This window comes from Chiloscyllium punctatum, chromosome 51 (assembly GCF_047496795.1).
Source record: "Chiloscyllium punctatum isolate Juve2018m chromosome 51, sChiPun1.3, whole genome shotgun sequence".
Taxonomy (NCBI): Eukaryota; Metazoa; Chordata; class Chondrichthyes; order Orectolobiformes; family Hemiscylliidae; genus Chiloscyllium; species Chiloscyllium punctatum.
The window spans coordinates 8734465-8753506 of NC_092789.1; the positions used below are offsets into that span (position 1 = coordinate 8734465).

At 43.0% G+C, this 19042-nt stretch overlaps 1 protein-coding gene across 2 annotated transcripts in view; it reads left to right on the forward strand.

Annotated features, from left to right (window-relative positions):
* Positions 1–19042, forward strand: part of LOC140470495 (NACHT, LRR and PYD domains-containing protein 3-like) — a 108933-nt gene that overhangs the window by 41955 nt on the left and 47936 nt on the right. For both annotated transcript variants that reach the window (XM_072566607.1, XM_072566606.1), the window contains exon 3: positions 6086–6181. In XM_072566607.1, coding sequence (XP_072422708.1) covers positions 6086–6181 — 96 coding nt within the window. The remainder of the gene's footprint in view (positions 1–6085; positions 6182–19042) is intronic.

Here is a 19042-nt window from a genome sequence, read left to right on the forward strand (position 1 = left end):
CCCCTTTCTCACATTACTCCTCACAGGGGCTTGACCCCCCCGCCCAATTAAATACAGAACCTGGCTTAAACACCGAGAGCTCAAAGCTCAACACAGTGCAGGGGACTTGAACTTCAAATCAACCCACCCAGTAGACTTGAACCCCAGTACTGAGCAGAGGACTCTAACGTCAACTAAATCCACCCCAGGGGATTTGATCCCCAGTACCACACCAAGGACTCTAACCTCGGACCAAACCCAGGCCAAGGGACTCAACCGCTAGTACTGCACAGAGGACTCGAACCTCAGTCACACCCTCTCTCCCCCCAGTGCAGCACAGAAGATTCAGAAACTCTGTCTGCCAGCATGCTTGCAAAACTGCATCTCTCGACTGAGCTGATTACTGTTGGAGGGATCTGTAGGATAAAGAGCGATTGAATGAGGGAACCGTATCTGACACACAGGAATGTTGAGAGGGACCAAGGTTTAAAAGCTTACCTTTGGGTCCATCTGTCTCGAGACATTAATGTTCCGGATGGCCGCTGACACCGTCCAGTCGTAGCTATCCATTTGAATCCTACCGACTACACAAATATTGTCATCCCGCTTCCCCCCACACCTCAGTCAAAGCAAAATGCTCAGAGACAGAATATAGTTTTACTTCCTTCATCTTTATTCCAGACCCTGGAGGGAAAGAGAACCTTCCTCATAGGCACAAAGACATGAGTACACCGTCTTTTCTGCAAAGCAGTTTCTTAATAAGATATATAGTTATTTTACAGGGAGGAGCATCCCAGGTAAGGCAACATAACTACATGATGAAGGAGCAGCGCTCAAAAAGTTAGTACTTCCAAATAAAACTGTTGGCCTATAACCTGGTGTTGTGTGATTTTTGACTTGTGAAATAAGGCAGGGCAAGTGAGTGAGGTGTCAGTGGGGAAACTATGGGGCCAGCAACTGTTATTCTATTAGTTCTAAAATAGTGGTGGAAAAGGATATACCAGATCTAACAGTTGAAATTCTAAGTTGGAGGAAGGCCATTTTGACGGTATTAAGGAAGAACTTTCAAAAATTGATTGGGGGCAGATGTTCACAGGTAAAGGGATGACTAAAAATTGGAAGCCTTCAAAAATGACATAACAAAAGTCCAGAGACATTACATTCCTGTTAGGGTAAAGGTAAGACTGAAAAGGATAGGGGATGGTGGATAATAAGAGAAATTGAAGTTTTGGTCAAGAAACTAAGGAAGCACGTGTCAGGTTTAGAGAGCAGAGATTGAGTGAATTCTTTAGAAAAGTATAAAGGCAGTAGGAGTATACTTAAGAGGGAAATCAGGAGTGCAAAAAGGGGACATGAGATAGTTTTGACAAATAGGGTTAAGGAGAATCACAGGGATTTTATAAACACATTAAGGACAGAAGGGTAACTAGCGAGAGACTAGGACCCCTCAAAACTCAGCAAGGCGACCAATGTGTTGCACTGCATGAGTAATACTAAACGAGTATTTTGCATCAGTGTTTACTGTGGAGAAGTACTTGGACGATATAGAATGTGGGGAAATAGATGCTGACATCTTGAAAAATGTCCATATTTCAGAGGTGGTACTGGATGTCTTGAAATACATTTAGGGTGGAGACATCCACAGGACTTGATAGGTGTATCCTGGAACTGTGGGAAGCTAGGGAAGTGATTGCTGTGCCCCTCACTGAGATTTGTGTCATTGAGAGTCACAGGTGAGGTGCCAGAAAACTAGAGATTGACTAACGTGGTGCCACAATTTAAGAAAAGCCAGATGAGCCTGACATCAGTGGTGTGCAAGATGTTGGAGGGAATCCTGAGGGACAGGATTTACATGTATTTGGAAAGGCAAAGACAAATTTGGGATAGTCAATATGGTTTTGTGCATGTGAAATCATATCTCACTGACTAGAATGAGTTTTTTTGAAGAATTTACAAAGAGGATTGTTGAGAGCAGAATGGTGGATGTGATCTATATAGATTTAAGTGAGACATTCAACAAAGTTCCTTATAGTAAACTGGTTAACAAGGTTAGATCCATGGATTACAGGGAGAACTAGCCAATTGGATACAGAACTGGCTCAGGGTAGAAGACAGAGGGTGGTGACAAAAGGTTGCTTTTCTGACTGAAGGCCTGTGATTTGTGATGTGCCACAAAGATCTATGCAGGGTCTACCACTTTTTGTCATTTATTTGAATGATTTGAATGTGAAAGTAGGAGGTATGGTTGATAAGTTTGCAGATTACACCAAAATTGGATGTGTAGTGGACAATGAAGAAGGTTGCCTCAGAGTGCAATGGGATCTGCATCTGATGGGCCAATGGGCCAATGAATGGCAGATGGAGTTTCATTTAGATAAATGTGAGGTGCTGCATTTTGGAAAGGCAAATCAGGACAGGACTTATACACTTAATGGTAGGGCCCTGGGGAGTTTTGCTGAACAAAGGGACCTTGGAGTGCTGATTCGTAGTTCCTTGAAAGTGGAGTTGCAGGTACTTGGGATAGTGAAAAAGGCATTTAGTATGCTTTCCTTTATTGGTCAGAGCATTGTATAGGAGTTGAGAGGACATGTTGCCAGTGTACAGGACATTGTTCAGGCCACTTTTGGAATATTGTGTGCAATTCTGATCTCTCTCCCATCGGAAGGATATTGTGAAACTTGATTTAGAAAAGGTATACAAAGATGTTGGCAGGGTTGGAGGGTTTGAGTTATGGGAAGAGACTGAACAGGCTGGGGCTGTTTTCCCTGGAGCCTCTGAGTCTAAGGGATGACCATATAGAGATTGATAAAACTGTGAGGGGCATGGATAGGGTAAATATCCATGGGCGGCATGGTGGCTCAGTGGTTAGCACTGCTGCCTCTCAGCACCAGGGATGGTTCGATTCCAGCCTCAGGTGACTGTGTGGAGTTTGCACATTCTCCTTGTGTCTGTGTGAGTTTTCTCCAGGTGCTTCGGTTTCCTCCCACAATCCAAAGATGTGCAGGTTAGGTGCATTGGCCCTGCTAAATTGCCCATAGTGTGGGCAGGGGTGGGTGGGTTAGGTGCATTAGTTGGGGTAAATGTAGAGCAATAGGGTAGGGGAATGTGTCTGGGTGGGTTACTCTTCAGAGGGTCGGTGTTGACTTGTTGGGCCAAATGGCCTGTTTCCATACTGTAAGGATTCTATGATCTATTCTATGATATCCAAGGTCTTTTCCCTGGAATGTGGGGTTCCAGAACTAGAGAGCATAGGTTCAAGGTAAGAGGGGAAAAATTTAAAAGAGACTTAAGAGGCAACGTTTTCATACAGAGGTGGCTGTTTGAAATGAGCTGCCAGAGGAAGTGGTGGAAGCTGGTGCAATTACAGCACTTAAAAAGCATCTGGATGGGTATATGAATGGGAAGAGTTTAAGAGGAAAATTGGCCAAATGCTGGCAATTGGGACCAGATTAATTTAGGAAATATGTTTGGTGTGGTTGAGTTGGGCCGAAGGGTCTGTTTCCTTGCTCTATGTCTACTTCCAGTATTTTCTATGTTTCGATGATAAAATCCAGTTAGGAATAGAAGAATGCGGTGTAAGAGGTTTTACAAGGATTTAAGAATCACGAGATTAGTTCATGTAAATGTTTTCTCAATGACAGGGGACAAGTTCTGTGTAAAGTAGAAAAATAGAATAATTAAACATTGTGTTAAACAGGTGAAGATAAATTAACTTGTGGCGACACAGTGGTTTAGTGATTAGCACTGCTGCCTCACAACTCCAGGGATTGGGTTCAATTCGTGCCACGGGCAACTGTCTGTGTGGAGTTTGCGCATTCTCCCGTATCTGCGTGGGTTTCCTTTGGGTGCTCCATTTTCCTCCCACAATCCAATGATATGCAGGCCAAGTGAATTGGCTATGCTAAATTGCCCATAGTGTTAGGTGTATTATTCAGGGGTAAATATAGGGTAGGGGAATGGGTCTGGGTGGGTTGCTCTTTGGAGGGTCAGTGTGGACTTGTTGGGTCGAAGGGTGTGTTTCCATACTGTAGGGTGTCTAACCTAACTATCAGAAATAGAGATGACTGGGAGTAATAAGAATTAGGAAGTTCAGCTCATTAATTTGAGCGTGTAAGAATTATTTGAGAAACTGAAGGGAGTAAAATCTGAAAAATTGCCAGGACCTGATGGCCTACACCCTTACAGGGATATAAGGGATATAACTGCACAGATTGCAGATGTATTGGTTACAATATTCTGAAACTTATAATCTGGAAATGATTCAGCAGATTGTTTGTTTACCAATATAACACTGGTTTTCAAAAGAAATTAAGGATGTTTAAAAGCTGGGAACTGCAGTTCAGTTAGCTTGACTTTGGTCATCAGGACAATGATTGAATCTATTAAGGAAGTTTTAATGATACCATAATATGGACAAATTCTGCATGGTTTTACAAAAGGGACACCAATTCTGGCAAATGTATTGTGTGTTTAATGGATGTAGCCCTTCCCCATGCTAATAACAAACCATATCAGTGGTCGGGAAATTATTGGACAAGTTTCTGAAGGAGAGAGCTAATCTCTGCTTGAGAGGCAAGATCTGCTCAGGGATAGTCAGCCTGACTTTATCAGAGGGAAGTGATGGCTCACAGGTTTAATAGAAGTTTTCAAGGTGACTGTGTATGTAGATGAGGGGAGTACAAATTTGCAGTTTACATGGATTTCATTAAAGCCTTTGACAGGGTCCCATTTGGGAGTCTGATAAAGAAGGTAAAGGCGTATGGGATCAAGGGTAACTTGTTCGGGTAAATCCAAAATTGGCTTTGAGGTAGCAGTCAGAGGCTAGTAGTAGCAGTCTGATTGTGTGACAAGTGACCGGTGTCCATAGAGTACTACAGGGATCAGTGTTGTGTCCCTTATTCATGATAGTCATAAATGATGCACATGAAAATGTGGGAGGGGCGGGGTCAGGTGTGCTGATGAGTAAGTTTGCCGATGACACAAAGACTGGCCAGGTAGTTAACAGTAAAAAGCAAAGTGTTAGGTTTCAGGAGGATGCAAACAGATTGGTAGATGAGATGAAACAGTGATATATGTGAGGTGATGCTCTTTCATCAAAGTAACAAGATAAGGGAGCAGGATACTAAGAAACTCTTGAGGAAATTAGGGTTCTTGAGGTGCTTGTTCACAGATCCCTAAAGGTGGCAGGATGGGTTAACAGTGTAGTTAGGAAGGCATACTGGGACACTTGCCTTTATCAGTTATGGCACAGATTATGAAAGCAGGAGATTATGTTGGAGTGGTACAAAACGCTGGCAGGAATACTGTGTGCAGTTTTGATCACCTGACTATAAAAAAGGTGTGTTTGCACGAGAAGGGTTGCAGAGGAGATTCACCAGGATGTTGCTTGAAACATTTCACTCTGAAAAGAAGCTAGTGTTGTTTTCTTTCGAGCAGAGAAAGCTGAGAGGGGACCTGATTTGAGATGTATCAAATTATATGGGGCAATAGAAGAGTGGAGAGAAAGCAGCTGTTCCCCTTAGTCTAAGAGGCAGGAATGGAGGGAGTGGGTGGGGTCGGAGCATTAGGGAGGGGGGAGGGGTGAGGGGTGGTGGTAGTAAGTGACATCATAATTTCAAAGGGAAGTGCACCAGGTTTATTGGGAATTTGAGGAAAAGGTATTTCACCTTAAAGTTATAGGGTGGTGGGAATTTGAGGATATGCTACCTGGAGGATGGTTGAGGCAAGAAACTTTACAACATTTTTTTGTAAAATACATAGATGAGCACTTGAAATGTCATACTAATGATGGCTATGAGCCCACTGCTGGAAAGTGGGATTGTGGTAAATTTAGGGCAGTTTTATTGGTGAAAACCAAAGGGCACCTTCTGTATTGTATGATTCTGGGGATTGGGCCGTGGAGATCAGTGGGACTCCAAGGATTTCACTGGCCAACTGTCTGTATCACTGCTGAACGGGAGAGTTGATAAAAATATTCTGGAACTCAAGATTCTGCAGCTCACAGCTGTCAGTATTACTCGTGGGAACAATGGACTGATATATTTAACATGCAAACATTCTGAAGTAATTTATTCATCTAATCCTCCAATTAATATATTTATTGCAGAGCATCAAAATCTGGGAGTGTCTTTCAACAATATGGCTGAAGATCCAAACAGGGAAGAAGATCCAGTGTCCTCGACTGAAAGTGACATAGACACAGGTTGGTTCACAATGTTACTTCAGAAAAAATCTCCGTCTGACAAAGGCCTTGAGAAAGAGCTTGCAGCTCAAAATTAAAAGAGCAGGACATCGGCTATGGAGGAAAGTTGAAGCGAGTGACCATTTTGGGGGACATTACAGTCACATGTAGAGGGAACTCCTGTGTGCTGCTGCTGTCCAGTAGAGGCTGACCTTTGATCTTTGTGATGGATAAAGACTGTGACCCAGAGCAGGACATTAGACCAGAACAGTGCGCCACCAGGAAGTTGAAGATGACTGTCAGAGTCCTCTTCAGTATTTTTATTCCTTTTATCAATATCAATTTGGAGCTGTGAGCTGCAAATCATGAATGAAAGATAACTTTTTGACTATGTTAATGGCTTGTATTAAAAGGAAGACAAGGTTTTCTATCAGGCTTGGAAGTTAATTGCAAGTTGTTTTTTGATCAAAGGGTTCTGCAGATGTTTCATCATCATATTATATTCAAACAGATAGCAGAGGTTGCTAGTAATGAGGTCTGTATCTGGGAATTGTATCCAGCAAGTCTGGGGAAAAAAGCCTTGTGCAGATGTTGGATGGTAACTCCTCAGTCAGGGAATGATCAGAGTTTTAATTGGGTTCTGTCCGCACTGTTCATTTTTTTTTAAATGAATTTGACTGTTGGTGCTACGGCATGAAGATTTGAAAGTTCTCCACCTAACTCACCATGAAGAGTTTTTGGTAGCTCAGAGAATTTTAAAAAACACGAAGTTATAAGGAATTCTGCCTCTATCTGTGTGAACTGCAAAGGCCACCCAGGGCAAAATCTTCACAGCATAGTCCATTAAATCATCATTCTTGGTAGAACAACACATTGTGAAAAACACTTAAATAATTTGGCTAGTTTTGTTCATAGCATCCCTACAGTGCGGAAACAAGCCATCCAGCCCAACAAGTCCACACCGACTCTATTAAAGTTGTATTAATTTTGCTGTATTAAAGTTGTTATGTTGTTAGTAAATTGCTAAGTCTTTTGTTTAAGCTTAAAAATTGATTGTCAAGAAGTGATTTGCAGAGTTTGGGATTGATCATTCAAAAAGTCTATTTTGGAACCATTGGAGTCAATTTTGAGGGTCTTTTGAAGGTTTCAAAATTTACTGTGTTGCGAATAGAGGTGGAAAGGCTGTTTTAGTTTGGTTGTCTGTCTCCATGTTGTAACGCTACCCACAGTGGAGCAGAGGTGAGAAGCACGTTGAACCCAGAAATAGAATCTCCTAAACAATTACCTTCCTATCATCAGGGGAATAGATAAACTCAACTCAATACCAAGCAGATCCTGAATGGTAACTGACCTCCCTGACTGTAGAGGGAAGAGCTTTCTGGAACAGTGGGACCATCTGGAGGAAAGAAAGGACAACTGGAAATATCCATGTTTGGAACTAATGTGAAGAACATGAAAAGATGATCTAGGTGAGGCCACTTGGCCCTTGAAGCCTACTTATCATTTAACCACATCATGCACCTCGACTACACATTGTCAAAGAGCTGTACAAAATGGAAACAGGCACATCAGTCGACTTTTTCGTGCCGACCAGATATTTTAAATTAATCTAGAGCCACCTGCCAGCATTTGGCCCTCCTCCTTCTAAATGCAGATGTCTTTTAAATGTTGTAATTTTAGCAGCGTCCACCACTTACTCGGGCAGCTCATTCCATAATGCAACCCCCTTTGTTGAAAAAAAAGTTGCCCTTTAGGTCCCTTTTAAATCTGTGCCCTCCCACCTTAAACCAATGCCCTGTAGCTCACAGCCCCGGGGAAAGGACCTTGGCTATTCACCCTGTCCATGCCATTCATGATTTCATTAACCTCAACAAGATTACCCTTCAGCCTCTGACATGCCAGGGAAAATAGCCTCTCCCTATATCTCGAACCCTGGCAACGTCTTTGTAAATATTTTCTGAACCCTTTCGGTTTCATAACATCCTTTCTGTAGCAGGGAGAACACAGTTTCACGTAGTATTCCAAAAGTGGCCTGTACAGCCACGACACGTTTTCTGAACTCCTGTACTCAATGCGCTGACCAGTAAAAGCAAGAATACCAAACACAACCTTCGCTGTCCTGTTCATCTGCAACCCCGTTTTCAAGGAATATGAATGTGCACTCAAATGTCTCTTTGTTCAGCAACACTCCCCAGAACCTTACCATTCAGTATATAAGTCCTGCCCTGATTTGCCTTTCCAAAATGCAGCACCTCACATTTATCTATATTAAACTCCATCTGCCACTTCTTGGCCTGCTGACCCATCTGATCAAGGTCCTATTGAATTCTGAGGTAACCTTTGCTGTCCATTAGAGAAATTATTAGAATGCAGGAGAGACATATTTCTGTGAAAATAAGAGATAGAATTGAAAGGTTAGGGAACCGTGGATAACAGGTGAAATTGTGAGACGAGCTAAGAGGAAAAAGGACGCGTACATAAAGTCTAGACAACTGAAGACAGACAAATCTTTGGAAGAATATTGGGAACGTAGGACCAATCTAAAACAAGGAATTAAGAGGGCTAAAGGAGGTCATGAAATATCTTTAGCAAATAGGTTAAGGAATATCCCAAAGCCTTTTATTCATATATAAGGATCAAGGGGGAACAAGAGAAATTGTTGGCCCACTCAAGGACAAAGGAGGGAAGTTATGTGTGGAGTCAGAAAAAATGGGTAAGATTCATAACGAGCACTTTGTATTGGTATTCACTGAGGAGAAGAACATGATGGATGTTGAGATTAGGGATAGATGTTTGAATACTCTAGTTATGTCGGCATGAGGAGGGAGGAAGTTTTGGGAGGAAGTAAAGGCATTAAGGTGGACAAGTCCACAGGTACGGATAGGATCTATCCTAGGTTACTGAGGGAAGTGAGAGAAGAAATAGCTGGAGCCTTAACAGATATCTTTGCAGTACCCTTGATCATGAATGAGTCCCAGAGGACTGGAGAATTGCTAATGTTGTCCCCTTGTTTAAGAAGGGAGCAGGGATAATCCTGGTAATTATAGACCAGTGAGCATGATATCGGTGGGAGGGAAGTTGCTGGAGAAGATACTGAGGGATAAGATCTATTCCCATTTGGAAGAAAATGAGCTTATCAGTGATACGCATCATGGTTTTATACAGGGAAGGTCGTGTCTTACCAACTTAATAGAATTCTCTGAGGAAGTTGATTGATGAGGAAAGGGCTGTAGATGTCATATACACAGACTTCAATAAGGCGGTTGATAAGGTTCCCCATAAGCTGATGGAGAAAGTGAAGACGCATGGGGTCTAGGGTGTACTAGCCAGATGGGTAAAGAACTGGCTGGGCAACAGGAGACAGACAGTAGTAGTGGAAGGAAGTTGCTCAAAATGGAGAACTGTGACCATTGGTGTTCCACAGAGATCAGTGTTGACACTAAGATTGGTGGAGCAGCAGATAATCAAGGGGATTGTCAGAGAATGCAGCAGAATATAAGTTGTTTGGAGAGTGGGGCAGAGAAATGCCAGATGAAGTTCAATCCAGGCCAATTCGAGTGATGCATTTTGAATGATCCAGTTCCAGAGTGAACTATACAGTAAATGGAAAAGTCCTGGAGAAAGTTGATGTACAGAGACATCTGGTTGTTCAGGTCCATTGTACCCTGAATGGGGCCAACGTAGGTCAATGCAGTGGTCAAGAAGATATACAGCATGCTTTCCTGCATTGGACAGGGTATTGAGTCCAAGAGTTGGCAGGTCATGTTACAGTTGTATAAGGCTTTGGTTTGGCCACATTTGGAATACTGCATGCAGTTCTGGTTGCCACATTATCAAAAGCATGTGGGTGCTTTGGAGAGGGTGCAGAGGAGGTTCATTAGAATGTTGTCTGGTATGGTGGGTGCTGGCTATGAAGAGAGTAGATTAGGATATTTTCATTGAAAAGACAGAGGCTGAGTGGTGACCTGATTGAGGTCTGCAAAATTATGAGAAGTATATACAGGATTGGTAGCAATAAGCTTTCCCCCAGAGTAGGGGACTCAAGTATTAGAGATCATGAATTTACAGTGAGAGGGGAAAAGTTTAAAGGAGATATGCATGGAAAGTTCTTTACGCAGAGAGTCGTGGGTGCTCGGAATGCATTACCAGCGGAGGTGGTAGAGGTGGGCACGATAGCATTATTTAAGATGTATCTAGAGAGATACATGAATGGACAGGTGGCAGAGGGATACAGTCACTTAGAAAATAGGCAACAAATTTAGAGGATCTGGATTGGCATAGGCTTGTAGAGCCTGTTCCTGTGCTGTAGTTTTTTTTGTTCTTTGTCTACTACATCGCCAACTTTGGTGTCATCTGTAATCTTAGATACTATTCCTCTTATGTTCATGTCCAAATCATTTAAAGAAATGATGGAAAGCAGTGGACCCTGACCCTTGTGGCACATCGTTTTCACAGGCCTCCAGTCTGAAAAGCAAACCATCACCACTGTCTGTCTTCTGTCTTCGAGCCACTTCTGTATCCGAATGCAACAAGAACAGAAGTTGCTGAACAGAAGCTCAGCAGATCTGGCAGCATCTGTGAAGAGAAATCAGAGTTAATTTTTTTGGTCCTGTGACCCTTCCTCAGATCTGTACCTAAATAGCTAATTCTATGTAATCTAACCTTGCTAACCAGACTGCCAGGAGAAACCTTTTTGAACACCTTACTGAAGTCTATATAGATCACACCCATTTCTCTGCCGCCTTCAATCCTCTTCGTTACTTCTTCAAAAAACTTCAAGTTAGTGAGACATGATTTCCCAGGTACAAAGCCATGTTGACTATCCCTAATCAGTCCTTGCCTTTCTAAATATATGTAAATCCTGTCCATCAGGATCTCCTCCTACAATGTCCATCACTGATGTCAGACTCAATGTTCTGTAGTTCCCTATTTCTTTACTACCTTCCTTTCGCACTGCATCAGCCAACCTCCAGTCTTCAGCACCTCACCTGTGGATATTGATGATACAAATATATCAGCAAAGGGCCCAGCAATCAGTTCCCTCGCTTCCCACTGAGTTCTCGAGCACATCTGGTACTGGGGATTTATCCACCACTGTGCACTTTAAGATGTTCAACTCCACCACCTCTGTAATATGGACATTTTTCAAGATGTCGCTATTTATTTTTCCAAGTTCTTTATCTTCCGTATTCTTCTCCACAGTAAACACTGATACAGAATACTTGTTTAGTATCTCCCCATCTCCTGCGGTTCCACAGGTAGGCAACCTTGCTGATCTTTAAGGGACCCTATTCTCTCCCTAGTTACCCTTCTGTCCTTATAGTACTTGTGGAATCCCTACTCTATCCTCCTATTTCTACTCTCACTAGCTCATACGTCTGCGAGTATTCCAGATGTTAATACCCTCGAGGAACTTTTTCTTAAATTCCTGCCTAATTTCCTATATTCTCTCCCCGGAACCTTGTCCTTTTCTCTTCCTACATTATTACATTATGGGCGGCACGGTGGCACAATGGATGGCACAGTGGCACATGGGCGGCACGGTGGCACAGTGGTTAGCACTGCTGTCTCACAGCGCCAGAGACCCGGGTTCAGTTCTTACCTCAGGCGACTGACTGTGTGGAGTTTGCACATTCTCCCCGTGTCTGCATGGGTTTCCTCCCACAGTCCAAAAATGTGCAGGTTGGATGAATTGGCCATGCTAAATTGCCCGTAGTGTTAGGTGAAGCGGTAAATGTAGGGGAATGGGTCTGGGTGGGTTGTGCTTCGGCGGGTCGGTGTGGACTTGTTGGGCCGAAGGGCCTGTTTCCACACTGTAAGTAATCTAATCTAATCTATTAGTTTCAATGTGTACAATGACCTTGTGCTGTCCCTTTCCCCTTTAAGAGAATTCTGCATCCTCTCCAAGATATCCTTGATCTTGGCACCACGAAAGCTACACACTATTCTGGAGTTCTGAGGAAGGGTCACCAGACCCAAAACATTTACTCTGATTTCTTTTCACAGATGCTGCCAGATCTGCTGAGCTTTTCCGGTAGTTCCTGTTTTTGTTTCTGAATTATAGCATCCACAGTTCTCTTGGTTTTGTTGAGCAGAGGTAGTCAGCTAAAAAAGTTCACTGCCTGATCAGATAGCTGTGCAGGTTTACGGCTCCGGTTTTTTCATCTCCCATGTGGTCCCTGCTTGCTCTCTCTTCCTCTTGTTTAAAAGTGGCGTTGTTGTGGGGTTTTTTTCCCCAAAGTTTCAAAACAATGCAACACTAATGAAACAGTAATTACTAGTCCAATAATTCAAGGAAATCAACTGCAAACTGAAAGTAGCTCAAAAAAAGGAGCAGCTCTTACAGCCACAATATTTGCCCGTAGTCCACCTTGGATCCTTCCAGGGCTATTGAAATTTCTTAATGTCTTTCTGCCTAAAAACTGATCATCCTCTGTCTTGAATAGGCTGAGTGATGGTGTTCTCAGCTCTGAGCAGTAAAGTGATTCTTCCTCACCTGGGAATGTTTTGAACAGAGAGACCTGGGCTTCAGGTGCATAGTTTCTGGAAAGTTGCATCACAGGTAGACAGTTTGGCACACTTGCCTTCATTGGGATCCTTCAAAGATCAGCAAGGCAGCCTATGTATAGAGCCACAGGAGATGGGAGAGACACTAAACGAGTATTTTGCATCAGTATTTACTGTGGAAAAGGACATGGAAGATATAGAATGTAGGGAAATAGATGGTGTAATCTTGAAAAATGTCCATATTAGAGAGGAGGATGTCTTGAAAAACATAAAAGTGGATAAATCCACAGGACATGATCAGGTGTACCCGAGAACTTTGTGGGAAGCTACGAAAGTGATTGCTGGGCCTTTTACTGAGGTATTTGCATTATTGATAGTCACAGATGAGGTGCCAGAAGACTGGAGGTTGGCTAACGTGGTGCTACCATTTAAGGAAGGTGGTAAGGACAGGCCAGGGAACTACAGACCAGTGAGCCTGATGTCAGTGGTGGGCAAGTTGTTGGAGGGAATCTTGAAGGACAGGATGTACATGTATTTGGAAAGGCAAGGACTGATTAGGGATAGTCAACATGGCTTTGTGCGTGGGAAATCATGTCTCACAAGCTTGATTGAATTTTTTTAAGACATAATAAAACGATTGATGGGGGCAGAGCAAATGTGATCCATATGGACTTCAGTAAGGCTTTTGACAAGGTTCCCCATGGGAGACTGGTTTACAAGGTTAGATCTCATGGAATACAGGAAGAACTAGCCATTTGGATACAGAACTGGCTCAAAAGTAGAAGACAGAGGGTGGTGGTGGAGGGTTGTTTTTTAGACTGGAGGCCTGTAACCAGTGGATTGCTACAGGGATTGGTGTTGGGTGCATTACTTTTCTTCTTTTATATAAAATGATTTGGATGTGAGGTATAATTAGTAAGTTTGCAGATGACACCAAAATTGGAGGTGTAGTGGACACCGAAGAAGGTTACCTCAAATTACAACAAGATCTTGATCGGATGGGCCAATGGGCGGAGAAGTGGCGGATAACTTAGATAAATGCGAGGTGCTGCATTTTGGGAAAGCAAATCTTAGGACGTATAGATTTAATGGTAAGGTCCGAGGGAGTGTTGCTCAACAAAGAGACCTTGGAGAGCAGGTTCATAGCTCTTTGAAAGTGGAGTTGCAGGTAGATAGGATAATGAAGAAGGCCTTTGGTATGCTTTCCTTTATTAGTCAGAGTTTTGAGTACAGGAATTGGGAGATCATGATGTAGCTGTACAGGACATTGGTTAGCCACTATTGGAATAGTGTGTGCAATTCTGGTCTCCTTCCTATCGGAAAGATGTTGTGAAACTTGAAAGGGTTCAGAAAAAGATTTACAAGGGTGTTGCCAGAGTTGGAGGACTTGAGCTATAGGGAGAGTTTGAATAAGCTAGGACTGTTTTCCCTGGAGCGTCGGAGACTGAGAGGTAACTTTTATTCTGGTTTATAAAATGAGTGGCATGGATAGGTTAAGTAGACAAAGTCTTTTCCCTGGTGTGGGTGACCAGAATTAGAGGGCATAGGTTTAGAGTGAGAGGGGAAAGATGTAAAAGAGACCTAAGAGACAACATTTTCACGCAGAGGGTGGTATGTGTGTGGAATGAGCTGCCAGAGGAAGTGTGGAGGCTGGTACAATTGCAACATTTAAGAGGCATCTGGATGGATATATGAATAGGAAGGGTTTGGAGAGCTATGGGCCAGGTCCTGGCAGGTGGGCCTAGTTTGGGTTGGGATATCTGGTCGGCATGGACAAGTTGGACTGAAAGGTCTGATTCCATGCTGTACATCTCTATGACTCTAGGTACATGAATAGGAAAGTTTTAGAGGGCAGCCAAATGGGACTAGTTTAATTTGCAAAACTTTGTCAGCATGGACAAGTGGACTGAAGTGTCTGTTTCCTTGCTGTGTCACCTCAATGATATGACTGACCACTGAGACAGAGTCCCCATGTTCTCCATTTCCCAGCCAGCCAAGCTTTTTTCTTAGTACAGGGTATTTATGCTATCAAGCCTGTTTGGGATTTTGTGTTTCTGAGAGATCCCTTCTTGTCCTTCTATATGCCAGGGAATGTAGGTCATGTTGACAGAGTCTTTCCTGACAGGAGAGTACCAGAAACAAAGATGGGGTTTGCCTCCTTGTAATAGTTGTAATGTGTATTCAGGGATTACAGATACATGTTGCGACGGTAGTACTGTTATCATGAGAGATTTATTCTTACCTTATAGATGGTGTGCAAAATAAATTGCACATATAATGTGGCAGATAGTTTTATGGAATGCTAGCAAGGTGGTTTTCTAAATCAGTATTTTGAGGGACAACCTTGGAAATAGGGTATTTTGAATCTGATATTATGCAATAAAAAGGCAAATAATTACTCTATAGTAATGTGACCTGTAGGAAAGACTCCTGATGTGATGGCATTTCGTACTGAGTTTGACATTGAAATTGTATATTGTGAAACAAAGTTTAAGGACATGACAGTTCATAATTCTTTAGTGTTATTCAATTTAAATCTAATATTTAATCTGATTAATGGATTATACACTGATTGTAATTGCAGTAAATGCTGGCCTAGCCAGCAATGTCCCTCATCCCATGAATAAGAAAAAAAAATGATGTCATGAAGTATGAACTTGCTATTATTCAATCAGTTTAGCATCCCCTATTATTGATGAATTTAGATTAACTTTAAAACATGCCAGCAACCACTCATCTTCTTGTACTCCCCACAATTGCTTATAACTGCAGGTATCCCACACTGCTGTCTCTCAGGCTCACTCTCACTTAGAGTCTTGTCTGAGGGGACTGCTTTAAAGCACCTTGGGAAGATTTACTGTGTCAAAGTACGTGGAAATATAAGTTTATGAGTGAGACTTATCCAATGTCGTCCCGTTCCCTCTTCAGTCGAAGGAAAATGCTCAGAGACACAGTTGCTTTACCTTCCTTTATTCCAGGTCCTGGAGAGAGAGAGAGAGAGAGAGAGAGAGAGAGAGAGAGAACGATCGCCCATGTGCACAGGGACATGAATTCATGGTCTTCTCTTGAATAGCAGCTCTTCAATGAATTATATAGTCATATTTTATAGGGAGGAGCATCCAGATAAGGCAACAATACATATTTATAGAGTGACTGTTACAATCAACGAGTATCATTAGCAGAGGCCAAGTCCTTTATTGTTATACAATGGGTGTTCTTAACTTTGTCAACTTGACTCATTCAATGAATACTTTTCCCCTTGTTATCTGCGAATGGAATTCTGAAGGACAAACTTACTAAACTCACTCTAGAAACAGGACTGAATCGGCTAAAGGCCCTGTCCCTCGTCCTGTACGTCAGGAGGCCGAGAAAAGTCAGAGATGTCTAAGGACCACCATTGAGGTAGTCTGTGTATCCAAAGGGCACAATGGTCAGTAATACTAGAAATACTAATTCACCCATCTGCACAAGTGACTGATAGATTCAAATGCCAGAGAATGTCTCTATCAGCAAGGTTGAGGCCGAGAGAGGGAGTAACCACAAACTGAATAAGGGAACTCTGTTGCCCAAAACGAACTGTGAGTTTCGAGGTTTAGGGGAATTCCTGGTTGTGGGTGGTGAAAGGAGCACGGTGGTCAGGGTTCTGCCTGGACCTGTTGTTGTCAGGAGGGGAAGGGTCCAATGGGCCTGACAAACGACTGTCTATGTGGACAGTCACGCCTCCAGTGGCCAAAGGAACCGCAAGTGAAACAATTTCTCTGGGGGACGCATTGAGGTCCCTGGCCCTGATCTTAAAAATCCTGTATGTCCGGGCCAGGGCGAAGAGGGACACCTGGTGTATAGGGTGGTATCACAGGACCATTAGGGTATGTGGCATAGCCATGGCTGTATGGATTAGCCCACCCTGGAACACAGGGCAGTGGTTCCATTTGATAGCCTGTGGTGTCATGTCATGGGGCCATATCGCAGACAGGTCTCTGAACCATTTTGTGCTTAACAGACACAGGTAAGCCGGACTTATTCAAACTCCAGAAGTGTCCTACTGTGTCTTCACACAATGTCTATGTAATATTCAGAGGTGCTGTTTTCCTCAATGCATGTCAGCATCAGCAAATGTTCAGCTTCACCACAGTACCAGGCCTGCTGTCTGTCTGAACCGCACACTACTTCGCCACTTTCATATTTCACTTTGAGCTCATGGACATCTGTGGTTTGCATGCTTCTGACAGGTTGCTTTAAACACCGAGGTGCGCACATGCAGCTCTGCAGCATAAATCTTACAGGTCTTGGCTTCATTCTTCCTGCTTCCTCACCTTGCACTTATTCAGTCTGGTCAGCCTTTTTTTGGTATGCTTTGTTGTTTAATGGAGAAAGTGAGGACTGCAGATGCTGGAGATCAGAGCTGAAAATATGTTGCTGGAAAAGCGCAGCAGATCAGGCAGCATCCAAGGAGCAGGAGAATCGACATTTCGGGCATGAGCCCTTCTTCAGGAATTCCTGAAGAAGGGCTTATGCCGGAAACGTCGATTCTCCTGCTCCTTGGATGCTGCCTGACCTGCTGCGCTTTTCCAGCAACACATTTTCAGCTTTGTTGTTTAATGCAAAGGAAGAGGCAGGTGACTTGTCACAGTAGGGATGGTCCAACAGGCAAGGAGGTGAACATGTTGCCAAACAATACTGTGTGACTTTTAATGTAACACTTGCCGCATATACTAGCAGCTTGAGTGATACAGTATGCATACTCCAACCAAATGGTGGCAATTCAAATGGGACATTCCTTAGTGTTGTTTGGGGGAACGACAGTCATTCAGCGGGAATATAAAACTTTACAGCACCGTAGAGGCCCTTTGGCTCTTGATGTTGTGCTGACCTTTATCCGACTCTGAGGTCAAGCTAACCTACATATGTTTTATTTTACTATCATCAATGTGCTTATCAAAAGTACCTTAAATGTCCCTATGTATCTGACTGTACCAGCACTGCCAGCGGTGCATTGCACACATCCACCACTCTTTGTAAAGAACCAACTTCTGACATCTCCCCTAAATCTTCCTCCAATTGTCATCCCATTTTCCCCTTAAGAAGTAACAAAATGCTCTGAAACTCGGTATGGTTTTACCTCCTTCATCATTATTCCAGGCTGTGGAGGGAGAGAGAACAATTGTCCGTGTGCACAGAGACATGAGTTCACAGTCTTCTCTGGAATAGCAGTTTCTTAATGAATTATATAGTCATTTTACAGGGAGGAGCATTCAGATAAGGCAACATAAATATTGATTGGGTGACCGTTACAATCAGCAAGTGTCAATAGTAACGATTTAGCCATCTGCTGTTACACAATGAATGTTCGTAATCTTAATTGGCTTTACAGAATGAATACTGTTCACCTTGTTAAACTGACTTTACGTGCTGAATGCTTCCAATATTGCAAAATGGCTCTACATAATGAATGTGTTTTCACCTTGTTAACCCATTACCATTGCCTCCAGCACCCCGTTGTTAACTGCAAGTTCTTATCTAATCTGAGTCATGCTCAGTTGAACCTTTTGTTTCACAAAACTCAAAACTTAACTCTTTCCCTACACACATTCTCGCAATCATCTTAATATTATGCCCCCTTGTGATAGCCATTTATGCACTGAGGTAAAAGTTTCTGACTATTCATTCTATCTATATCTCTCATTAGCTCGGACACCTCTCACCCTTTTTCTCTCCAATGAGGAAAGCTTTAGCTCCCTCAATCTTTCTTCATAAGACATGTCTTCCAGTCCAGGCAGCACCCTGGTAAATCTCTGCACCCTCTCGAAAGCTTCCACATCCTTCCAAGAATGAGGCAACCAGAACTGAACATTATATTCCAAGAGTGATTTAACCACTGCTCGACAGAGCTGCAGCATAACTTCGTGGCTGTTAAACTCTATCCCCCACTAATGAAAGCCAACACACCATATGCCTTCTTAACAACCCTATCAACTTGAGTGGCAACTTTGAGGGATCTATGGACATGGACCCCAAGATCCCCTGTTCCTTCACACTGTCAGGAATTCTGTCTCCAACTGTATTCTGCATTCAAATTCAACCTTCCAAAATGAATCCCTTCACACGTTTCCAGGTTGACATCCATCTGCTACTTATCCGATTTTTGCATCCTGTCTATGTCCCATTGCAACCTACAACAGCCCTCCACACTATCCACCACACTCCACCAAGCTTCGTGTCATTAGTAGACTTAGTAACACCCCTTCCACTTCCTTATCAAAGGCACTTATAACAACCACAAAGAGCAGAGGTCTCAGAACCAATTCCTGCGGAACATCACTCGTCACTGGGCTCTCAGCTGAATACTTTCCATCTACCATCACCCTCTGTCTTCTG